General features: G+C 40.2%; 2 protein-coding genes across 2 annotated transcripts in view; one reads left to right on the top strand and one right to left on the bottom strand.

Moving 5' to 3' along the window:
* KIF17 (kinesin family member 17) overlaps positions 1 to 5901 on the bottom strand; it is a 33199-nt gene extending 27298 nt beyond the window's left edge. The window contains exons 1-3 of the mRNA XM_020806299.3: positions 4189 to 5901; positions 2603 to 2749; positions 659 to 760 (exon numbers count right to left, since the gene is read on the bottom strand). Of these exons, the coding sequence (XP_020661958.3) occupies positions 659 to 760; positions 2603 to 2749; positions 4189 to 4419 (480 nt within the window). The 5' untranslated portion in view covers positions 4420 to 5901. The remainder of the gene's footprint in view (positions 1 to 658; positions 761 to 2602; positions 2750 to 4188) is intronic.
* Positions 5902 to 9315: 3414 nt separating this feature from the next.
* MRPL58 (mitochondrial ribosomal protein L58) lies at positions 9316 to 16701 on the top strand. Its single transcript, XM_078386058.1, has 6 exons — positions 9316 to 9750; positions 10293 to 10329; positions 11292 to 11351; positions 12542 to 12624; positions 14102 to 14271; positions 16494 to 16701. Exons 1-6 carry the CDS (start codon positions 9568 to 9570, stop codon positions 16579 to 16581), a joined length of 621 nt encoding a protein of 206 aa, XP_078242184.1. The 5' UTR covers positions 9316 to 9567; the 3' UTR covers positions 16582 to 16701.
* The last annotated feature ends 2954 nt before the right edge of the window (positions 16702 to 19655 follow it).

Raw genomic sequence — 19655 nt, 5'->3', positions numbered from 1 at the left:
TGTTTTTTGCTTTCCTCCCCCATTTCCGATGGGTCTTGGGGGGTTTGCTTGTTTCCCCCCCATTTCTGATGGGTCTTGGGGGTCTGGTTGCTTTTTTGGTTTTTTTTTTTTTCATTTCCAATGGGTCCTGCATGCTTCCCTTGCTTTTTCCTTTGTTTTATTTGCATTTCTGACATGCCCCCTTTGTTCTCTGTGCATTTCTGATCTGCTCCGTTTGTTTTCTGTGCATTTCCAATGGGACCTGCATGCTTGATTGCGTTTCTCCCCGGCCCCCATCCGGAAGGGATTAATCACATTTCCAATGTGATTTTTTCGGGTGATTTTTTTTTCTTCAGCCAGAATGGATAAATTGCATTTCAATGCATTCCTATGGGAAATTGTGCTTCAACTTATGACCATTTTGAGTTATGGTCGTAAGTCAAGGCACCACTGTACAGCTTCCAAAACCGAGTGGACCTGCTTGATTTATTTTTTTCTTCAGGTCTCTAATTGTATCTTCTTTATGTAATGTATATACCTAGGATAATTAATTGTGTTCACAGTGCTCTATCAAGAGTTCCAGTTTCTGGAATGGGGGGGCCTGTTTTGTTGTGGTGGTGCTTGTTTTTTTACTTTCAAACTAATGAGCTGCCTTAGTTGACTGCTCCGCTGTTCTCACCTCTAGTTTCTGTTTGGTGTTTGGACCAAGGAGGTCTCTGATGTCTTCGTTATAGATCTCCAGGTAAGAGGCCCTCACCAGGAACTTGGAGTTTTCTGCACACTGTAAAAACAAATGCAAAATAAATAATAGACTTCTTAAATTTTTTAGGATTACATAGCTTCACCAGGATAGTCTGAAGAGACTCTTATTACACATTCATTCTCATCTTTCTGATAATTTGCTCTGCTTTAATTGTGAATAGGACTGTATGTGACTGAATGCCTTTCCACACAAAATAACAACCCCAAGAATATATTAACTTAAAAAGTTAATATGTCAAGGGAAAATTTTCATGAATATTCACACTGCACCTCCACCCCCATGTACATTTTTGGATGGCTTACATTATTATGCCAGTCTCTGGTCCAACCTTCTCCCTGAGATTGTAATTTATTGTGTATACAGATTTTTCCCATCTGTTTGTAGAATTTCATTCAAACTTTAAGACTTTGCTTGTATTGTGTGAATCTGCCAATCAGACAATCTTGGGCTGAAAGGCCACCTGTCATGTCCAAGAATGGAGGCAAAGTGAGAGGTAGAACCTGAGTTCTAAGTGATGGGGAAAAACTGAACTAAACTAAACCAAACCAATTGACTTTCAGTTTTTTCAATTCTACCTTTAATGGAGTGAATTCATGGGCAAGATCAGTCCAAGATACTCCGGTGATAGAGACAGCAAGTTCAATTTGAGCCAGAGAGCCAGAGCAGGGTGGTAGTACAGTGATATAGTATGAAATCTCTAATCATTTATGAATGCTGAACTAGTCTTTAACGTTTAGCCTGGTTCATCTGTGTCACAGCGCTGATGTAAAAATCAAGAAAATCTCCCTCCAGCTGAGATTCTTCAATAAAGAGTGGGATACATACCATATGTAATAGTAATGTAAAGAGATCCCCTCCTATGAACTAACGTGAGTCAAAACAGAACTGAAGCATAGAATTGGTAGGAGTTCGATAAAAACATGCTACTTAAGAACTTCTTGAGGAACTGTGCCCTCCATTAGTAAATCAGTTCTCCTCTGCCACTTTTACTGGCACCCAAGTTACCTTGTTTCACTTTATCTCATGATCAGCTCAGTGTGCTACACATCATCTTATTTATTTATTTATTTATTTATTTATTTATTTATTTATTTATTTATTTATTTATTTATTTATTTATTTATTTATTTATTTATTTATTTATTTATTTATTTATTTATTTATTTATTTATTTATTTATATCCCGCCTATCTAGTCAATTGTGACCACTCTAAGCGGCTAGAGTGACACAATTAAATCAAATATTTTGCTCCTTTCCCTCACTGTTGTCACAGATTATAGCAAAGGTAAGATCTGTCTTGTTAACAATGCCCCATGAAAAGCTCTTGGGCATGCTATATATTCTGTGAACAATACCATGTTATTGTAGCTACTGCTCTACAGAAATCCACTGGTTTTTACTTCTGTATGTTAGTGAAAATGTATTTACACTCTTCTCAATTGATTTGGAAGAGTAGTACTATATTCTGCATCTTTACCATTGATATAGTGATAAATTATATGTTGTCCATCCACAGTGATGAAGAACAGTTTTGAAAATTATCTTAATCAGTAAAGATGTTATGCACAGCTAAGATGCAGAGAGATAGCAACCTTATGTGTATAAAGAATTCAAAGACCACGTACCTTTTTGGCTGATTTTCTTATGTTATTCAGTTTCCCTATAAAAAAAAGAGAGCTCCACCTACAAGAAATAAGCTGTCAGCCTAAAACTGTCTATTATACCCCATTACCAGGAGGAAAACCCCCAATTTCACTGAAGATTTCAAATTGTTTTTCAGCTCACTTGAATGTTTATTTCATTTTAAAGCTTGATGTCATTGCTTAGACCACATAGCCAATTTTCCATCAGTTGTGTACCTGCACACTCTCAAATAAGTGTTCAAAGGCTCTGGGAATAATGCCCTTCTGGGAAGATGGATCCACAACTCCTTGCATGGTAAAGGATTTCCCACTGCCTGTCTGCCCATAGGCAAAGATGGTACCATTGTAGCCTTCAGTAATACCCTATGAAATAAACAAAAGGATCAGTACAATGATAACAATTGTTATATATATGTTTTCAGCTCAGCAGCTATCAGGTGGAGTCTCCTTATCCTAAAGGATTCTATTTGTCAACAATCTAACCACAAGCAACCTGACTGAAAGGTCCAGCAATTTCAATTAAGATCTACTTGTACATTTCATTAAAACAAATGTTCTGCATGCAGTTCCCCAAATGATGTGAAGCTTCAGGGGTGCAGTGCTTACCTGGGATTTATTTCTCATGGAAGAAGATAATAGGAAGCCACGGATTTTTAATACTGTTTGTGTTTATTTACATACATACAGGCTGAGCATCAAAGGAGCCAGAGGGAAAGCAAGGGATGGGCAACCTTTGGCCCTACAGAGGTGCTGAGCTGCAATTCCCATAAGCTTTTCTATTGCCAATATTGGCTGGGACACTCTGGAATTTGAGGGTGTGACTAGATAGTCCAGATGGATCAGGATGGATTGGACTAAACCGGGTCACCCTGAGACACAGGATGCTATTTGGGGCAATCCTTGCATTCACAGGAAACCACACCATACCTCTAAGTACCCCCTTCAGCCCCACCACCACCACCACCACCTCCTCTCCTGTCACCCCATCAGCAGGGAGGAGGGCAAAGCTGCAATTTTTAAGAATGTACAGGTCAATGGCATGCTGGTGAACTTGCTTGCCACCAAGTGATACAGTGCTACAATAAAAGGGTTCGGGGAGGAAATAAAGATTTCCTTCCATATCCCTGTGAAAGAGCTTAGGAAAGCTGGGGGGGATTAGTAAGTGATATGCCAGTGAATCAGCTTGCCATTATCACCATGGGATATACCATTTGTCTTTTAACAACAACCAAACAACAACAAATAAAAGATCCCCCTACCTGTCTTCTTCTGTCTCCCTCTCTGTGAGTAGCTGGATTTTCTTTTTAACTTTTTTTTTTTTTTTTTACTTTATTGATAGATAGCACTGGGGGTCTATTTTGGTTTGATCCTGCCAATCACACATGCTAGAACTGAATCAAGATGGAGCAATTCTGCCTGCACTAAAAAAATGGTAGCCTCTGTCAGGGACCCAAAAAGCTGTAGGTAGGCATGGGTAATGGTTGGGCTGCTTCATGACTACTATCATGTCACCAATAAATCAAGTGAACCAGGCCATTCCCAAAATGGTCCAAACCATGGGATAAAGTGCTATCCAATTGCACACTAAATCCAAACAGCTGCAGGGTCAAAGATTATCCAACTCTGTCTTAAACACTTCAACATTCCCTGGTACTATTATAGACATTAGACCAGAGCCCTTGTTGATTTTGAATTCAGTGGGTAAATAATCTCCTTGTCATTAGTCACTTGTGCAAGTGCCCTAAATAGGTACTTCTCCAATTGCTGTGGCATTTATAATACCTGAAGTCAGTTCCACTCACCTCTATCAGTGGGTAGGCAATTTCATTGTAGATGTCTTCTGTGTTCTGGTTCATGTAATAGGCCCCATCAAAGGTGAACTGCTTGGGTGGGTCATCTGTGGCAGCAGGATTCTGAATTGAGCACTGGCTACGGGCACTGTCCACGCTGACCACCACCTTGCAGCCAAGCTGTTTTTCACGCTCATTGAGAGGGCGGCAGCGTACAATCACCTTCACTGCTTCTGAGGCCATGTTCAAAATGTGGAGAATTGGGCAGCAGGGAGGGTGCGGGAAAAACAAGACTAAGGGAAGATTTCCAGCAGAAGATAGGGCCTCTGCTTGCTTCAGCTGGGTGTCAAGAACAAGGTGGCAGAAAAATGGGGGCAGCAGCAGCTACTGTGAGGACAACTGATACGCTTGTTTTTTTGGCAGTATGAGGACACCAAAAGGGATCACTCCTGTTCCCTATTAGCAGTACAGAATACCTGTGTACATAACAAGACAACAGGCTAATTCTCAGCCTACGATCTTGAGAGGACAAGTGATGAGCTTTCCAGGGAGAAATAGAATCCCAAATAATTCCACCAGAGAAGTCTCAAGGACATGAGACGCTTGAGGCAGTGTTGTGCAAGGGAGAACAGGACCCAGTGGGGCACAAGCGAATTTCCTTTGGTCTTGCTTTGGAAGGGCCGTGATGGCGAGAGGCAGGGAATAGGAGAGGTCACCAGTTTTTCCTTGCCCTGCAAGGTGACTGGATCTGACAAAGAGTGTGCCGGTTGAAGGGACAGTATTCTAAGAATCCAGGGCACTTCTGGAATCCAGCTGTGACCTCATAAAAGTGACACCAAAAATCTACATGGCAGTGACCTAAGATAATGAAAAATGAATGAGCATAAGGGTCTCTACTTAGTTCATCAAAGAGTTCAATGCAGTGACAGTGAAAGGAAACCGTGTTGTTGTTTTTTAACACACCTAAGCCAATGTAGGGCCCCACTACTGCCTTCATCGGAAGCAATCCATTAAAGGATTCTCAAGCACAGGTAATGTCACAAACAATGCCTACAGAGAAGCCTAAAAATACAGAGGGAGCCTGAATAGAGTAAGGAATCAACAGGGAAGGTTGGGTGGTGGTGAGAAACAATGAGGGTTTCTGAAAAACTTGGCAGAAGAACTTGAGTCACCTGATCCAGAACTAGGATTGTTAAGATAGGAGAATGGATTCAGTGGACCTACAATACTCAGGTGAAGCCCAGGACAACAGGCCCAGATTCGTCCCTGCTACCTTTCCGCAGCTGCTAATGACAGATCATCATGGCAGTGGAAGAAAGAAGGGAAGGACCCTTTTAGATGCCAAGCGAGGCAGGATCAGCTTCCATGGATGGAATATATATGAGTGGGTCGGCTGAGATCCTTACACCAGCCTTACGGGGAGAAGTCCCAGAAATATTCAGAGGCAGCAGCCTGGTTATGTCAGCCTGGTCAAGGTGGGGGGGGGGAGGTCCCCAGGAGCCCGAAGGGAGGAAGGCTAGGTACCCAATCTCTAACACAGGAAAGATGCTACCAGGTGCATTGGGGAGTGGGGTGGGGGGGGAGGCCTTAGCTGCAGGTGATGACGTAGGGCGGGGCCACTGTCCCCGGACCGGTCACGTGTCCACCGCTCACCGTCCCCTAGAGGCGGGTCCTGGCCGGAATGCCTGCGTGGCTTACTTCCTGCAACGGACTTGTGGCTTCTGCGGCCCGTCGTCGTTGCCCAGGGCAACCAGGGCGCGTCAGTTAGGTGGAAGGCAGAGCAGCAAGCAGGGAGCATCGCACAATTCCTGCGCTCCCTCTCAAGAGAACACCACAAGCCAGCCGACCCCAATAAAAATACTCCCATTAAAAAAAAAATTGGAAAATATTTATTTTATTGAAATAATAACAAAGAGCAATTAAAACGATGAATAGATGGGCACAGAAACAAATATAAACACAATTATACGAATATATGTTTAGTGATGTGTGAGTTTTAATGCAGTACGTTGCACAGCACTCTCCTTTTCTCTCGGACACACGTTGTTGTTACCTGCCGTCAAAGTGCCTCCGACTTATGACAACCCCATGAATGAGCGCTTTAAATTAATTTTAGCTATTTTGATGTTGTCTTTTTGCGTTATCTCGATTGGTATGTCTAACTTTGGTTTTGTATAATTATTATGTTTAATGTTTTTTTAAAATGTTTATTGTGTTGTGAACCTCCCAGAGTGGCCTTGATAGCCAGAAGTACAGAAGTTAAATAAATAAATAAATAAATTCTAAACGGTTAGGTCCTCAAACATCACTGCTCTTAAACTTGTGTTTCGTCTTCCTCTTTTCCTGCTGCCTTTTACCTGTGCAGGCAGTGATCCTTTATTTTTATACTGCAGTTTTCAGGTACTGTACTGTACAGGCAATATCTGCTTGATTATGTTCCAGTAGAGCCACATCAAAATCCTATAGAGGTATGAGGATCTGTACCTAATGGCTGGCTTGTTTGGTTGGTTTTTGCAGTGTTTGCCCCCTGCTTATGAGGGATCCATTATTTTTATGGCTCATCCCCAGCACACATAAACTGGAGCATAAGAATCATCGATCCCTTGCTTCAAGACACTGTCATGGCACAGAATTTTGTTTCTGAGGTCCAGATTGTTATAGCTCAGTGCAATTTTAACACAAGATCCTGAAACTACCATCAAACCATGTATTTCATTGCAGCACATAGACTCCACATGGAGCTACTGCTACAATTGTGATTTGGTCAGTGAGTAGAGTTCAGTCTGTGATTTGATAGTAGTTTGGGAAGGATTCCAACTAAAAATGCAGATCTGTGAAAAGCCACACCTCACATCCATGTAGTTATGTAATTGCAATGTAATGCAGTGAAGAATCTCTTATTTTTGTTCTTCTGTAGGTATGGATGGGATCTGTGCTTTGGGAGAACCTCATGAAAAACTCATGGAGATCCATGCATAGGGATCTGCATCTCAAATCCAAGTTTTTGCACCATGATATCATCATGCAGTGAGGAATCCATGTTTTGTATGGTTCCGCCTCTAAGCACAAGTGGAATCTCTCACGCAAAATTCACATTGAACCATGAGGATCCACACCTTGGAGCTATGCTTCAGATTAAATGTTTTACACCACTGAAATACAATGTGGCAAGGGATCTGCAATTTCTGTGGTTCAGTGTGTGGGCATGGATAGGACCTGTGATTTGACTGGTTTAGGGAAGTTACCAGTAACAATTATGTGCTGAATGGGGATCTGTGCCGTTTTTGTGTCACTGCAATGACTGTTGTCATTTAGTCTGTGGGTCCAGATTAGATATATTATCTAACAGTGGTTTGGTTAAATCTCATATCAAAATCAAGTGGATTCATGAGAATCTGTGCCTTGGATCCATGTTTTTGCCCTATGGCAAAGTCAAGCAGCAAGGGTTCCATGATTTTTATGGTGTAATCTGTACACACAGGGATCTATGAGGTCTATGATTTAACTATGGTTTGGGGGAATCCATGCAAAAATCACACAGACACATGAGCATGTGTGCTTTGGATCCATGTGTTGGTGCTGCTGCAAAGTTGTATAGTGAAGGCTCCTGTAATTTCTATGAATTAACATGTAGGTACAGATGAGATCCATGATGTGATAGTTTGCGGAGGATCCACAAACTATCAGATCATGCACAAATCATGTTGGCCCACAGGATTTGCACCACAGATGCATGTTTTTGAGCCAGTGCAAAGCCATGCAGCAAAGGGCCTATGGTTTCTATAGTTTAGTCTGAGGACACAATTGGGATCAATGATTTCACACTGGTTTGGAGAGGATCCTATACAAAAATCATATGAAATCTTTAGGATCTGTGCCCCAGAGTCATGTTTTTGCACCATCACACCACCATGCAGAGAAGAATCCATAATTTTTATAGTTTAGTTTGTGGGCACAGATAGGATTTTATTTCTTTTCTATTCCTTCTTATTTTATTCTCACTCGATTTTATTGTAACTGTATCAAATGATTATGTAATGTTCTTGTGTTTTATTGTTTTATCCTATACTGGAAGCCGCCTAGAGTGGTCGAGTAGACCAGATAGGCGGGGTATAAATCAAATCAAATCAATCAATCAATCAATAATTTAATGTAAAAATGATATGAACTAATGAGCATCTGCTTTCTTTTTCATGGACCTGGCTTTTATCGTTGTTTAGTCATTAAGTCGTGTCCAACTCTTTCTGACCCCATGGACCAGAGCACACCTCGTCTTCCGCTGTCTCCCAGAGTTTGGTCAAAGGACCGGGCTTTTACCCAGTCCCCAAAATAAGCACTGCTGTTGTTACGTGCTGTCCAAATGCCTCCAATTTATGGCAACCCTATGAATAAATGGTTTTTAAATGTCCTGTCCTCAACAGCCCTGCTTAGCTCTTGTAGACTCACACCTGTGGCTTCTTTTAGGGACTCAGTCCATCTCATATTTAGTCTTCCTCTTTTCATGCTGCCTTCAGGCTTTCCCAGCATTATTGTCTTTTCCAGAGAATCCTGCCTTCTCATAGTGTGCTGAAAAATAGGGCAGCCTCAGCTTCAACATTTTTGCCTGCAGAGATTTGCTCTAGGACCCACTTGTTTGTTTTTCTCATGCTCAAGTATGTTCAAAACTCTTCCCCAGCACATTTCAAATAAATCAAATAAGCACTACACACTTAACTGGTTGAAACCAGCTCTGAGCTCATCTACAAAATAAGCTTGGTAGACATCTGTCATGACAATTTTGGGGACATTCATTTAAAATTCTTCTGCACTATGCCTGAAGAGGTGTATTTATTCACAAAAGCTTGTGCTGACTTTTTTTCTTTTATTTTTTAGTAGTCTAAATAAAGGTATCATCTCTTCTACATTTGTGTCGGGTAAAAAGGCCCACACGGTTGGTTCCGTCGTTTTTTGAGTTCGGAAGGTTTCCTATTCCTAAGTGGAAGTAAACACCCTTCAATACAATGGGATTTATTATTTCCGAACAAACATCCATAACCGATTGGCCTTCAGCCTCTGCAACATCTATACTGTATATGCAGGTCCCTTGAAATAACAACGGATACCCACAAAAAGATCAGAAAAACACGTTCAGTTTAAGTCGTGTTGAATTATTTCGCCACACCTATTATTTCAAACTGAGGTCAGAGTTAATTAGAAACAACAGCAACTCTTGTCTTTCTGTAAAAATGATCCATGGTATTACACCCGAGGGCGCTCCACGCCCGCTCCTCCTTTCTGAACCATGCTCCTCCTCCTCCGCCAGAGGGGAACCGTCTTTACCCCCGGAACGTTGATGCCAGGATGCTGTTTTGCGGCCGGACTCCTTAAAGCAACCAACCAGGGCATCTCAAGATGGCGGCGTGCGCGTTGTGGTCCTTTTCACGGAGGCCGGTGTACCGATTAGTTTCTTCACAGATAATTGGGAACTTTCCGCGCCAAACCTTCGCTTTCGTTCCGTCTGGTTCTGAATTCCGGAGCGCATATAGCTTGGACAAACTTTACCCGTCGCAACAAAATGAAACCGACAAATCGAAGGTTAGAATCTGAAGATGAGGCCGGGGAGGGTTTATGGGGAGAGCGCGCAAAAGTATTCCAGGTGGGATCAGGTATCTCCTACATGTCCGGTTAGAGTAGGCTTTTCCCCCTCACTTCTCGAGGTGGCATTGAGAACTGCCGGCAGAAAACAATGGAAAAAAACTAACATTTTGTCTGTGGTATGGGTACCCCTTCCCCACCAAGCGAAAAACAACAACCAGTTGCTGCTCTCAGTGAGTATATTTTTGTATGGAAAGTATATTAATGTGTATTTCTGAAGATTTAGCAATACACTAGCTCCACATAGAAATCGTTGGAACATAAGGCTGGCAACGATGTGAAGGCACATTGCAAGAAGACTGACCTTTGGTGAAGACCAGTATATATTTAACACGTGACACAAAGAGACCCCCATCACTGACCTTACTATTTGAAGACACCTCCTAGGCTATGGTTATTTCTTAATTTTCTGATTTTATTACAGAATTTTTGCAGTAGCGCTTGTTTGCAGCACTCAACTCTTGTGCTTCTCTGTGTTACAGGAGCAGGCAAACCAGACTATTCCTGATATCCCATTGGGTGAGTCCAGAACATAAGACAATGCCTCTCCCATGTTCAGAGTGATTTCCTTGGACTTGTCCTTACAATTTTTTGCCTGAAAATGTGCAGTCCTGTGCAGACTCTGGGCACAGATCTAAATGACCCAGATGATTGAGAACTGATTGACACTAAGCCACCTTAGGCTGTTCTTGGATTGCAACTTCCAGAAACCCTTGCCAGCACAGCAAGTGGTGAAGGCTCCTGGGAGTTGCACTCCCAAGAATGTTTGGTGGACCCAAGGTTGGAAACCAGTGATCTAGAATGAACATGTTCCAGATCTCCACTTTGGCAGTCTAGTTTGGATATAACATAAATAATTACTAGGCAGTTGTATTTGTTTTTGGTATCCTTATTATGTAAGTCAATATGATTTTTCATATTATGCAAGTCAAATATATTAATGTTTGCAGTTTTTAAAACAGTATGTTTAAGTCTTTTCATCATTTATATGCTAACTGCTGCTCTGAATTAGGCAGTGCAGTGCGCTCATTAGAGCTGGATTTAGAAAACAGACATTAGTTCACATTCCAGCATAATCAGAAAGCTTAATTGATGTCCTTGACCCAACTCACCAAACGTATATTACAGTGTTTTTTTCTGGCATAAGGTTGAAAAGGTAAGCCCTATAAAACAGTTGTGTATGCTACTAGTGCATATGTTTTTAAAAGAATATTATTTTGGTACTGTATATGAATGGGCTTCTGGTGATATTTTTATGAGAGGGCTGGAACTCCACACTATAGTCAGAGTGTTCCTCATGAGAGTTGCCTTATTACTTCAGGATGGTAGTTATCTGAGATATGGTCTTCTAAGCACTACATAAAATTTGTACTTGCTCTTTTAAATGTTCTCCCTACATATGCAAAAACATGAACAAATATGTTTTCAATAATTGTGTTAGTTTTTGTATTAATGCTGCTTTTTCTCTTTTGGATTTCCAGATCGTTTGTCTATATCCTATTGCCGAAGCAGTGGTCCAGGTGGCCAGAATGTTAATAAAGGTATGAATGTTACCAAAGCTGTAAATAAATCCCATGCTTTCTTGGTAGCAAGATTCTCTGAACTCAGTGGAGTTAACTTCTGTTTAAATGAAATAAGGCCAACTGAACATTGTACTGTTCAGTAATCCTGTTGCATGCCTCCTTTTAGTTTCCGCAGGTCCCTAGAGCTTCCTTTTGCCCTGGGAAAGTGATTGGGATGCAGTGATTGGGAGTCTTTAATAGTAAACAATTCTAGCTACATCATTAGTGTCAGGATCCAGACTGCTAGTGGTAATCCAGCAGTAATTTTTTTACTGTTTTTTACTGTTAAAGCCCCCTACAACTCCAAAATACTTTCCCAAGACAAAGGTCGCCTCATAACCTAATACAGGCTAGGAAGCTTTTAATTACTTTAAAGTAAATGCTTCCAGCACATGCTCTGAGTTACGCCGCAGAAAGTTATGTCAACAGGAGTTTGCCCAATATATGTGGTTAATACTTGGTCTCCTAAAATTAAAACACAGATCGTCTATGTGTTGTAGGTTTAGCCACTGTGGAAAGAAGGGCAAAGCTGTTTTCCCCCTCATCTAGTTAGTCTTCTATTAATGTTTGTTTTATTTAATGTCAAATTAGCTTGGTAAATATAATGTTAATACCAAGATATTTTATTTTATTTATTAGTTACGTTTGTATTCCACCTTTTCGTGAGTGAGCTTGAAGTGGCATACTTGGCAGTCTTCCCCACTTTCTCTTCACAGCAGCCTTGTGAGGTAGATTGAACTGAGGGAGAGCAACCAGCCCAAATGTGTTTTATGGTTCAGCAGAAAATACAATCACAGTCCAAAGTTCTAACCAGTAGACTGTACTGGTTCCCATATTAAACTAAGCTTTGCTATGGTACTAAACCTCTTAAAATAAAGTATAATAATTTAATGCCCCCCCCCCCAGCCTGTGATTATAGAGATATGGCTAACCTTGGATTTTAACCTCCTTGGATATTTATCAGATTGAGCTGGTGAAGAGAGGAATCTGCTACACTATTTGGCATGCTTAGAGATGTTTCTGAAAAAGAAATAGCCTGCAAAGTTAGAGGATAACAAGGCCAGTTAGTGGCTTGTGGTACTGAAATTAGACAATTGGACTTCCAAAGCTGTAGCTTTGATGAGACTTGAAACTCTTTGTAGTAAATTATTTCACTGTTTCACACACAGTGAATAGTAAGGCAGAAGTTCGATTCCATTTGACATCAGCAGATTGGATTGCAGAAGATACACGGCAGAAAATGGCAGTGATGGTAAGTTTGCGTTTTGCTACACTTCAAAAGGTAGTATAAATTAACTGTATATATTTCTGAGTGTACAGGAAAGTAGTTTGCTCTAAGGTTCAGTGTAGGCTCTGGTAGAACATCATGCAAAAATACACATAACTGTAGTTGGTCCTGGATATCAAATGCAATTCTGTATTGTTAGATCTCTGACAGAGAGACTATAAGAGAGTGGTTCCGAAACCTTTGGGCATCAAATCCCATTTCATTTTTGAAAATATCTCATACCTTCACAACTCTTCATCATCCAGACCTTTCTAACAAAACTCAAAAAGTGAATAAATATTGAGATTTAAATAATCAAATTTTTTTCTTGAGAAAGCTTAAATTTTAGAAATGATATATCTCACAGAAAATTATTCAAGCTGATTTGTTTTTAAATTAATTAAAATATCATTCCGCCTCCCCACAATTTTTTTCATGCCTCCTGAATCTTTTTAGTTTGGGAACCATTTCAGTAGAATATTCTGTATTTTCTATGTGTTTCTTCACTCCCAGGCTCAGCATGCATTGGATAAGGTAATGTGTCCTTTTTGCCACCAGAGTAGTAACATTTTTCCTAGTCCTGACATCATGGAGAGTTCAAGATTGTCTCTTTTGTCGTCTTTATCCACTTCCTTGTAAACTGCAAATCAAAATTCTCCAATGAAGAAAGCCAGTGCAAACTGCTAAGCTTGTGACTCAAATATTTCACATTATTTCTGTAATATTTTAATAGGCAAAGCAGTCAGCAGTAATCTTACTTCATTTTTTTTACTGTGCAACATGATTGCCCAGTATCAAAGGTAGAGAGTCCTGATGGTCTTATAAGAGATAGAACTCCCATTTTCCTCTGTGACCATACAAAGTGGCCAGATTAATAGAAGTTGTAACCCAGGAACATCTGGAGGGCAACATGTTCTCCAGACTTGCTTTGCACAAACAAATGGAACCCTGAGGGGTCTATTAACTCTTCATAGTAAAAAAAAATTAAATGCAATGACTTGTTCTGTTACGACATTTGGATCTTGTTTCCCCACAAGCATTGTGTTCCTTAATAGAATCCCTGGTGTGGTGGAGGTGTTGGAGACCAGAGGTGCAGAACAGCTGGTGTCCCAGTTATAGAACACTTGATTCTATATCCCAGCAAGGGGCATCTATCAGATCCTAGTGCTGATAAAATACATAGCAAGATTTATTGAATGATTGTGTTATGTAAACATCAAGCTTTTCATTTAAAATTGCAATCCTATGTGCACTTTTCTGGGAATAAGCCCCACTGAAATTCCAAGTAATGTGCATAGGTTTGTGCTATAAGACATTTACTTTCAGAGGAGATGGTCAGATCTGTGGTTGTTGTGGCAATTGTGTCTTTTCTTCTTGACTGTCATTTAAAAACAAAGCATACATTACCATGGTAGGAAGCACTGTATCTGAAGTTCCATAGTAAAAATGTTTTCTTTCCCAGCATAGGAATAAAATCAGTAAAGATGGGGAGCTCATAGTCACATCTCAAGTAAGTCGCTACCAGATGAGGAATTTGGCAGACTGCCTGCAAAAAATCAGAGACCTGATTGCAGAAGCCACAGAGAAGCCTCAGGTTGTCTCCCGAGAGAACGTGCAGGTTATCAGAGAAAGGTATACAGATTCACCATTCAGTTAAAATTTCATCGTCATATGTGCACCTGTGGTCAAAAGCCCATGCCAAAACTTGTCATCCTATGATGCTCATTTAGATTCAAGGGGGGGGGGGAAGTACCTATGGAGATCATTAGCAAGCACAGGAGCTGCTTGCCTCCAGCTGTATCACTAAATCATCGTAATAGCTAGTTTAGGAAAAGCTGGGCATGTTGGCAAGTCTTTGGGTCCAACTCTGAAGCCTGAGTCCCAAGTCTTTGGTACTGCATCCTGAGTCCCAAGCCCGAAGTCTGCACCCCTATTAAAAACAAACTCTTTTCCCCAGGAAAAAAGGGAGAGGTGGATTCCGAGTTAAGTCCAAGTCATTTTTTTTTAAAAAAGTCAAGTCACCAGTTTGACTTAAGTCCAAGTTGACAGTGAGTCCCATGACTCAAGTCCCCATCCTTGGACAAGGCTCTCAGCTAACTTGAATTTAGTTTATTTTGACACTATTGTTTAGAAGAGTCTCTTTTCTTGTTAATTAATCTAACTCCAGCTGCAGATCCACAGGTAGTGTTTGCTGGTTTGAAGCATCACACTTTGGATCCCCTAGGAAGTTCCCAACAGTTCAGATACTGATGAACCTAGGGAGAGTCTGCAGACTTAAACCAGGGCTTCCTCCAAATGCCTACAGCCAGAGGAGCCATGTCCTCTGGCTGTAAAAAACTCAACCCTAGTCTTGACGATATTTGTCCCAGAATGATCTCTGAGTTTTGTATGCAGTTGAAGTATAATCCAAAAAGCAAAAATGGATTACAGTCGTGCCTCGCATTACAACGTTGATTCGTTCCAGCGAAATCGCTGTAGAACGAAAACTTTGTAAAGCAAAATTAAAAATCCCATATAAACGCATTAAGACCCGTTTAATGCGTTCCGATGGGCTGGAAACTCACCGTCCAGCGAAGATCCTCTATAGGGCAGCCATTTTCGTTGCTTGTGCAGTGAGGAATCCGTCCCAGAAAAATTTGTTTACCCGGCAGCCATTTTGAAACCGCCGATCAGCTGTCCAAAAATCATCGTTTTGCGAAGAATCGGTTCCCAAAGCAGGGAACTGATCATCGCAAAGCAAAATTCCCCCATAGGAAACATCATAAAGCAATCGCAAAAAGTTTGTCATAATGCGGTTTTGTCGTTAAACGGAGCAATCGTAAAGCGAGGCACCACTGTATACCTTTATTTGTCCTTCCCCATGTGCCAGATACATGGTTGCCAATCGCCTAAGATGTTCTCCATTGACTTGTGTGAAGAGAAATAGCTCCTCTTCGGCTGAGAGTAGACACAACAGTATAGTTCCTGTATCAAATATTGCTCAAAATATCTTTTCAAAAAGTGATGTGCCCTTAAATGAGCTTTTATGTTTAAAATGTAGAGTTCTTTAAAAAAGGAAAAGAGCATAATCTGGGGAAAGGGCAATCATAAGTGCACCAAGGGGATTAGCATCTTTCTCACTTTCTGCAAACTTGAGAAAATATCTCCTCAGATGATGGTAATTGTCCTGGGAGAATCGCCTCCCTTCCAAGATACTAATGGAAGATTTCCCTCCAAGGCAAATACCATAATAAATTCCACTTCGACACATGCTGTGATTTACTGCATGCTGCACATACATATTCTGTTGATGCTATGTCCTTTTATTAAATCCCTGCCTGTTAAATATAGTTGTCTCTCCTGCTGTGCCATCTTTGTTCATTTTAATAGGAGCAAAGTATATCAGCCTATGGCTTTATGTGCATGGATCAACTCAGAGCAGTCCTTACTGCTAGGGGCCTCTGGGAGTAAAGCATATATATGTATGAATGTTGGACTAGGCCAATTGGTAGGAATGTTGTATTTTTATCATTTTGAAAGATAACTTTTCCAGACCATAAAGTACAGTAGAGATCTGCTGGATAGCTCAGCGGTTTAGGTATCGGGCTGTGGAACCAGAGGTTTGGAGTTTGATTTTCCACTGTGCCTCCTTGATAGGGGCTAATTCAGTGATCCATAGGTCACTTTTAGCTCTAAGATAATGATGATGATTTCTCCTTAAACTTTTTGGAGTAGGCATGCTTGGACAGGCCAGCATCTTGTTGTTTCTTTGAAACGTTAATTTCATGTCAGTAGGTGTGATTCCCCCCCCCAACAACCCAGAATCATTTTAAAGACATTGAAGTGTGTCATTTTTTATTTCTGTTTGGTTTTAGAGTGGAGAAAATGAACCGTGAGCGTCTCAGGCAAAAAAAAAATCCGCTCAGCTATAAAGCAAAGCAGATCTCGATCTATGGACTTTGACTGAATGCACTGGAGCGAGAATGGGTTGGAATACTTTCTGGGACTTTTTCTTTTCCTTGGTTTGGAAAGAAAATAGCTCTTAAGTTCTTTATGTAAAAATAAAGCTTGTACTATAACATATGTTGTTGTATCTTGCATTTAATGAAGCGGAAGTATTTTTACTAGAACATTTAATGTTACAGCAAAAGTACTAAGGTGCTGTTATATGCCACAAGTTGGATCTATTCACCCAGTTCATTTTTCCTAGCTTTTTGTGACCAATTCTTTGTTCTGTCCTCACTTGTTCTATACCAATACAGATTTATAACATTCAGTCAGATGTAAAGGATAGAAAGTGTTGCTTCACATTGTTTTTTAAATTGTGACAGAGTTGGTAGCGTGCCAGGAGGCACTAACGAGTAGATTTCCAGAGAGATGAAGATGCTCAATGAGTCACCAAGCAAAGGAGACAAATATTGATAGAACAGTTATATTGTATCAAGATATATACATACAGCTTTGTCCTTATCCAGTCCAATGATCATACACAGAGTTCAGTCCATAAATCAGTTCTGTAGTCAATGTCCTTGTAAATCAGTCCAGCAGCACTTCTTTTCCACGATCCACAACGTCACCACCACACCAGCAGATTGTGTGTGCTGAGGCTGCTGGCTTTATTCCAGCTTCAACCAACCCTTGGTTTCTCTCACAGCTGATACAAGCCTTACTATATGCATCTTGTATCTACATAGCTGTTTAAATCATTATTTTTCATTCTTTCTTAACATAGATCCTTACAAACACTTACAGTATTTTCAGGCTCTTTACAAAACTGTATTAACAATTCCCATCAGGTTTATCTCAAACCTGTCAAATTGCAATTTTAAAAACTATTAGAGTAAGAAAAGAAATATTTCAGAATTACATATTTATGTCTGTTGAAACCACAAACACAAAGGTTTACCTGTCCGACTGGGTTATATGTGGCTCTGTTTGTGCGCATCTCCTACCAGTTTGGCCTGTTGCCTTTGTGAGACCTTATTTTATTGTCTGTCCAAGAAAAAAAAAATCTCTTGAAGACTGCACAACTGAATTTTTTTCGAGCTGTTTTCATGTAATTTTACTCCTTTTGATCTTGTTGAGCTATAATCTAGTGATCATCTCACACTGTTTCTCCCATATATCCTCAGTGACAAAATGCTCCTGATCTATATATGAGCAGTATGGAAAATGGTGATCACAAATACATTTGCTTTCCAGTGTATTTTTTGAACAAAGAGAATACAAATTGTGCAACCAATGTGTCTGCTATGACTATTCTGACATTTAACTGAACATGTTTTTCCAACAAGAATATTAATTTGGTTCTTCAAAAAAATTCTGTTTTATGAATGTGGGACATTGTGTTTCTGCATCCATGATTCAAAATGCCAGGAAATGGCCCAGTGTTGCTGCACAAATCATGTCCATATTGACAGCAGGAAAAAGAATGTCAAGCTTCACATAGCAAAGAGCAGCCTGAATATACACAACACAAGAGGATACGTTCTTATGATCACTATCATTCACAAAGTGAGACCAAGCAAGGGAAAATCCCAGAAGCTGATTCATTTTTTCATCAGTTAACCACTTCTCACCCAACCACAAAGCAATTGTGAGGACTGTTTTTTGACAAGTGAATGGTAGTGAGTGCAAGGATTCTTACTGCACAGTATGTGTGTAAATTAAAAAAAAAACCACACACAACCCCAAAGTCCTTTGCCCAAACCTTCCCAAATTTGTCAAATACCAAGAGCAGATTGCTACATTTGTGCCATATTTGGTGCTGATCTAAAGTTCAGTTTCAAAGTTATAATGGGAGGGGGGACACCACCTATTCTTATAACTGCCTTGTAGAATGTTGATTTGTTCTGCTGCACAATGATATAGTTGCACTACCATGCAGCCATAATAACACTAGCTCATTAGCTTAACACTAATACCAAGAAGCTTGTAGAACAGACCATTAATATTATGTGAGAGTTTAGGACAGAATGCTGTAGTTACTAGAAATGTTTCTTTCTCAAAACATCATGCAGATACTGTATATCTTACTTTCATACCCTTTTTATGAGTTACAGGCTTGATAGATCATGAGAATGCTTTGGATTTAATATTTCTTGATTTCAGCATTTGAAGAACTCCCATGGTTGACAGAGAGTAAGAAAAGAGTGCTAACCAATGGTTTCTTGTTATCTTGAAGAAAAGTGACAAGTGGTGTGCTGCAGGGCGTCATCCAGCATCGTTATACATTGGAAGAAGATTTGGAGGAGGCTAGTCAAATTTTCATGAAACAGTAAACTGGGAGGAATAGACGTTACCTAAAAAGACAAATGTAGGATTGGAGAACTTAGCTAAGAGAAAGTGGCTCTTAACAGGATAAATGTAAATTCTACACTCAAGCAGGAAAAATCAGATACTGTACACAAATATGGGATGTCTCACCAAATCAAGAAGCAGCCGTACTAGAGGTGGGCAGGCAGCAATTTTAAGGAAATAATATGCTGCTACCATTGCTATCTTCTTTCTCTTCCCCCACTTTCAGACTTTGCCATGTGGGAATGACATTTTGTTTAAGATGCCGCAACACTTTGTCTTCTTTGTCATTTTTCTTTTGTTTTTGCTTGAGATGCTAGCACAAACTAACATGGCTCTAAAATTGACATCCTTGGGGGAGCTTGCACCAGCACTGTGTATCTAAGCAAAATCTTAATGTTAATCCAGTATACCACAAGGTGTCCTTATGCACTAAGTTTAAGGAATCTGCTTGCTTGCTTGCTTGCTTTTTCTGCTCACTCTAAAATCACATAATTTGTTTTATCTGATTTATTGTTAAATTTATTTTAGTCTGTTCCTTTGCAAAATAAAACCCCACCACGGAGCAACGTACTGTACATACAGCCAATTAACAACCAGCTAGGCTTGATCTACAAATCAAGTTATAAAGATGGAGAGAAGAATTGAAAAGGAGGGATGGAGAGGAAGTTTAAATACTGGGTAGAATAAATATAACTGTGTGGCTTTAAAATAGTCTTTAAAATATACAAAACTATTGA

Source organism: Pogona vitticeps, chromosome 2 (genome assembly GCF_051106095.1).
Source record: "Pogona vitticeps strain Pit_001003342236 chromosome 2, PviZW2.1, whole genome shotgun sequence".
Lineage (NCBI taxonomy): Eukaryota > Metazoa > Chordata > Lepidosauria > Squamata > Agamidae > Pogona > Pogona vitticeps.
The sequence above is the reverse complement of the archived record's forward strand: the minus strand, read 5'-3'. Positions and strand labels throughout refer to the sequence as shown.

Excerpts from the sequence above, each read along its gene's own strand:
- MRPL58 (XM_078386058.1), top strand. The coding sequence starts at position 9,568 with ATGGCGGCGTGCGCGTTGTGGTCCTTTTCACGGAGGCCGGTGTACCGA. Across the intron at positions 10,330-11,291 it reads TATTCCTGATATCCCATTGG|ATCGTTTGTCTATATCCTAT; the intron begins GTGAGTCCAGAA and ends TTGGATTTCCAG. Across the intron at positions 11,352-12,541 it reads TGGCCAGAATGTTAATAAAG|TGAATAGTAAGGCAGAAGTT; the intron begins GTATGAATGTTA and ends TTTCACACACAG.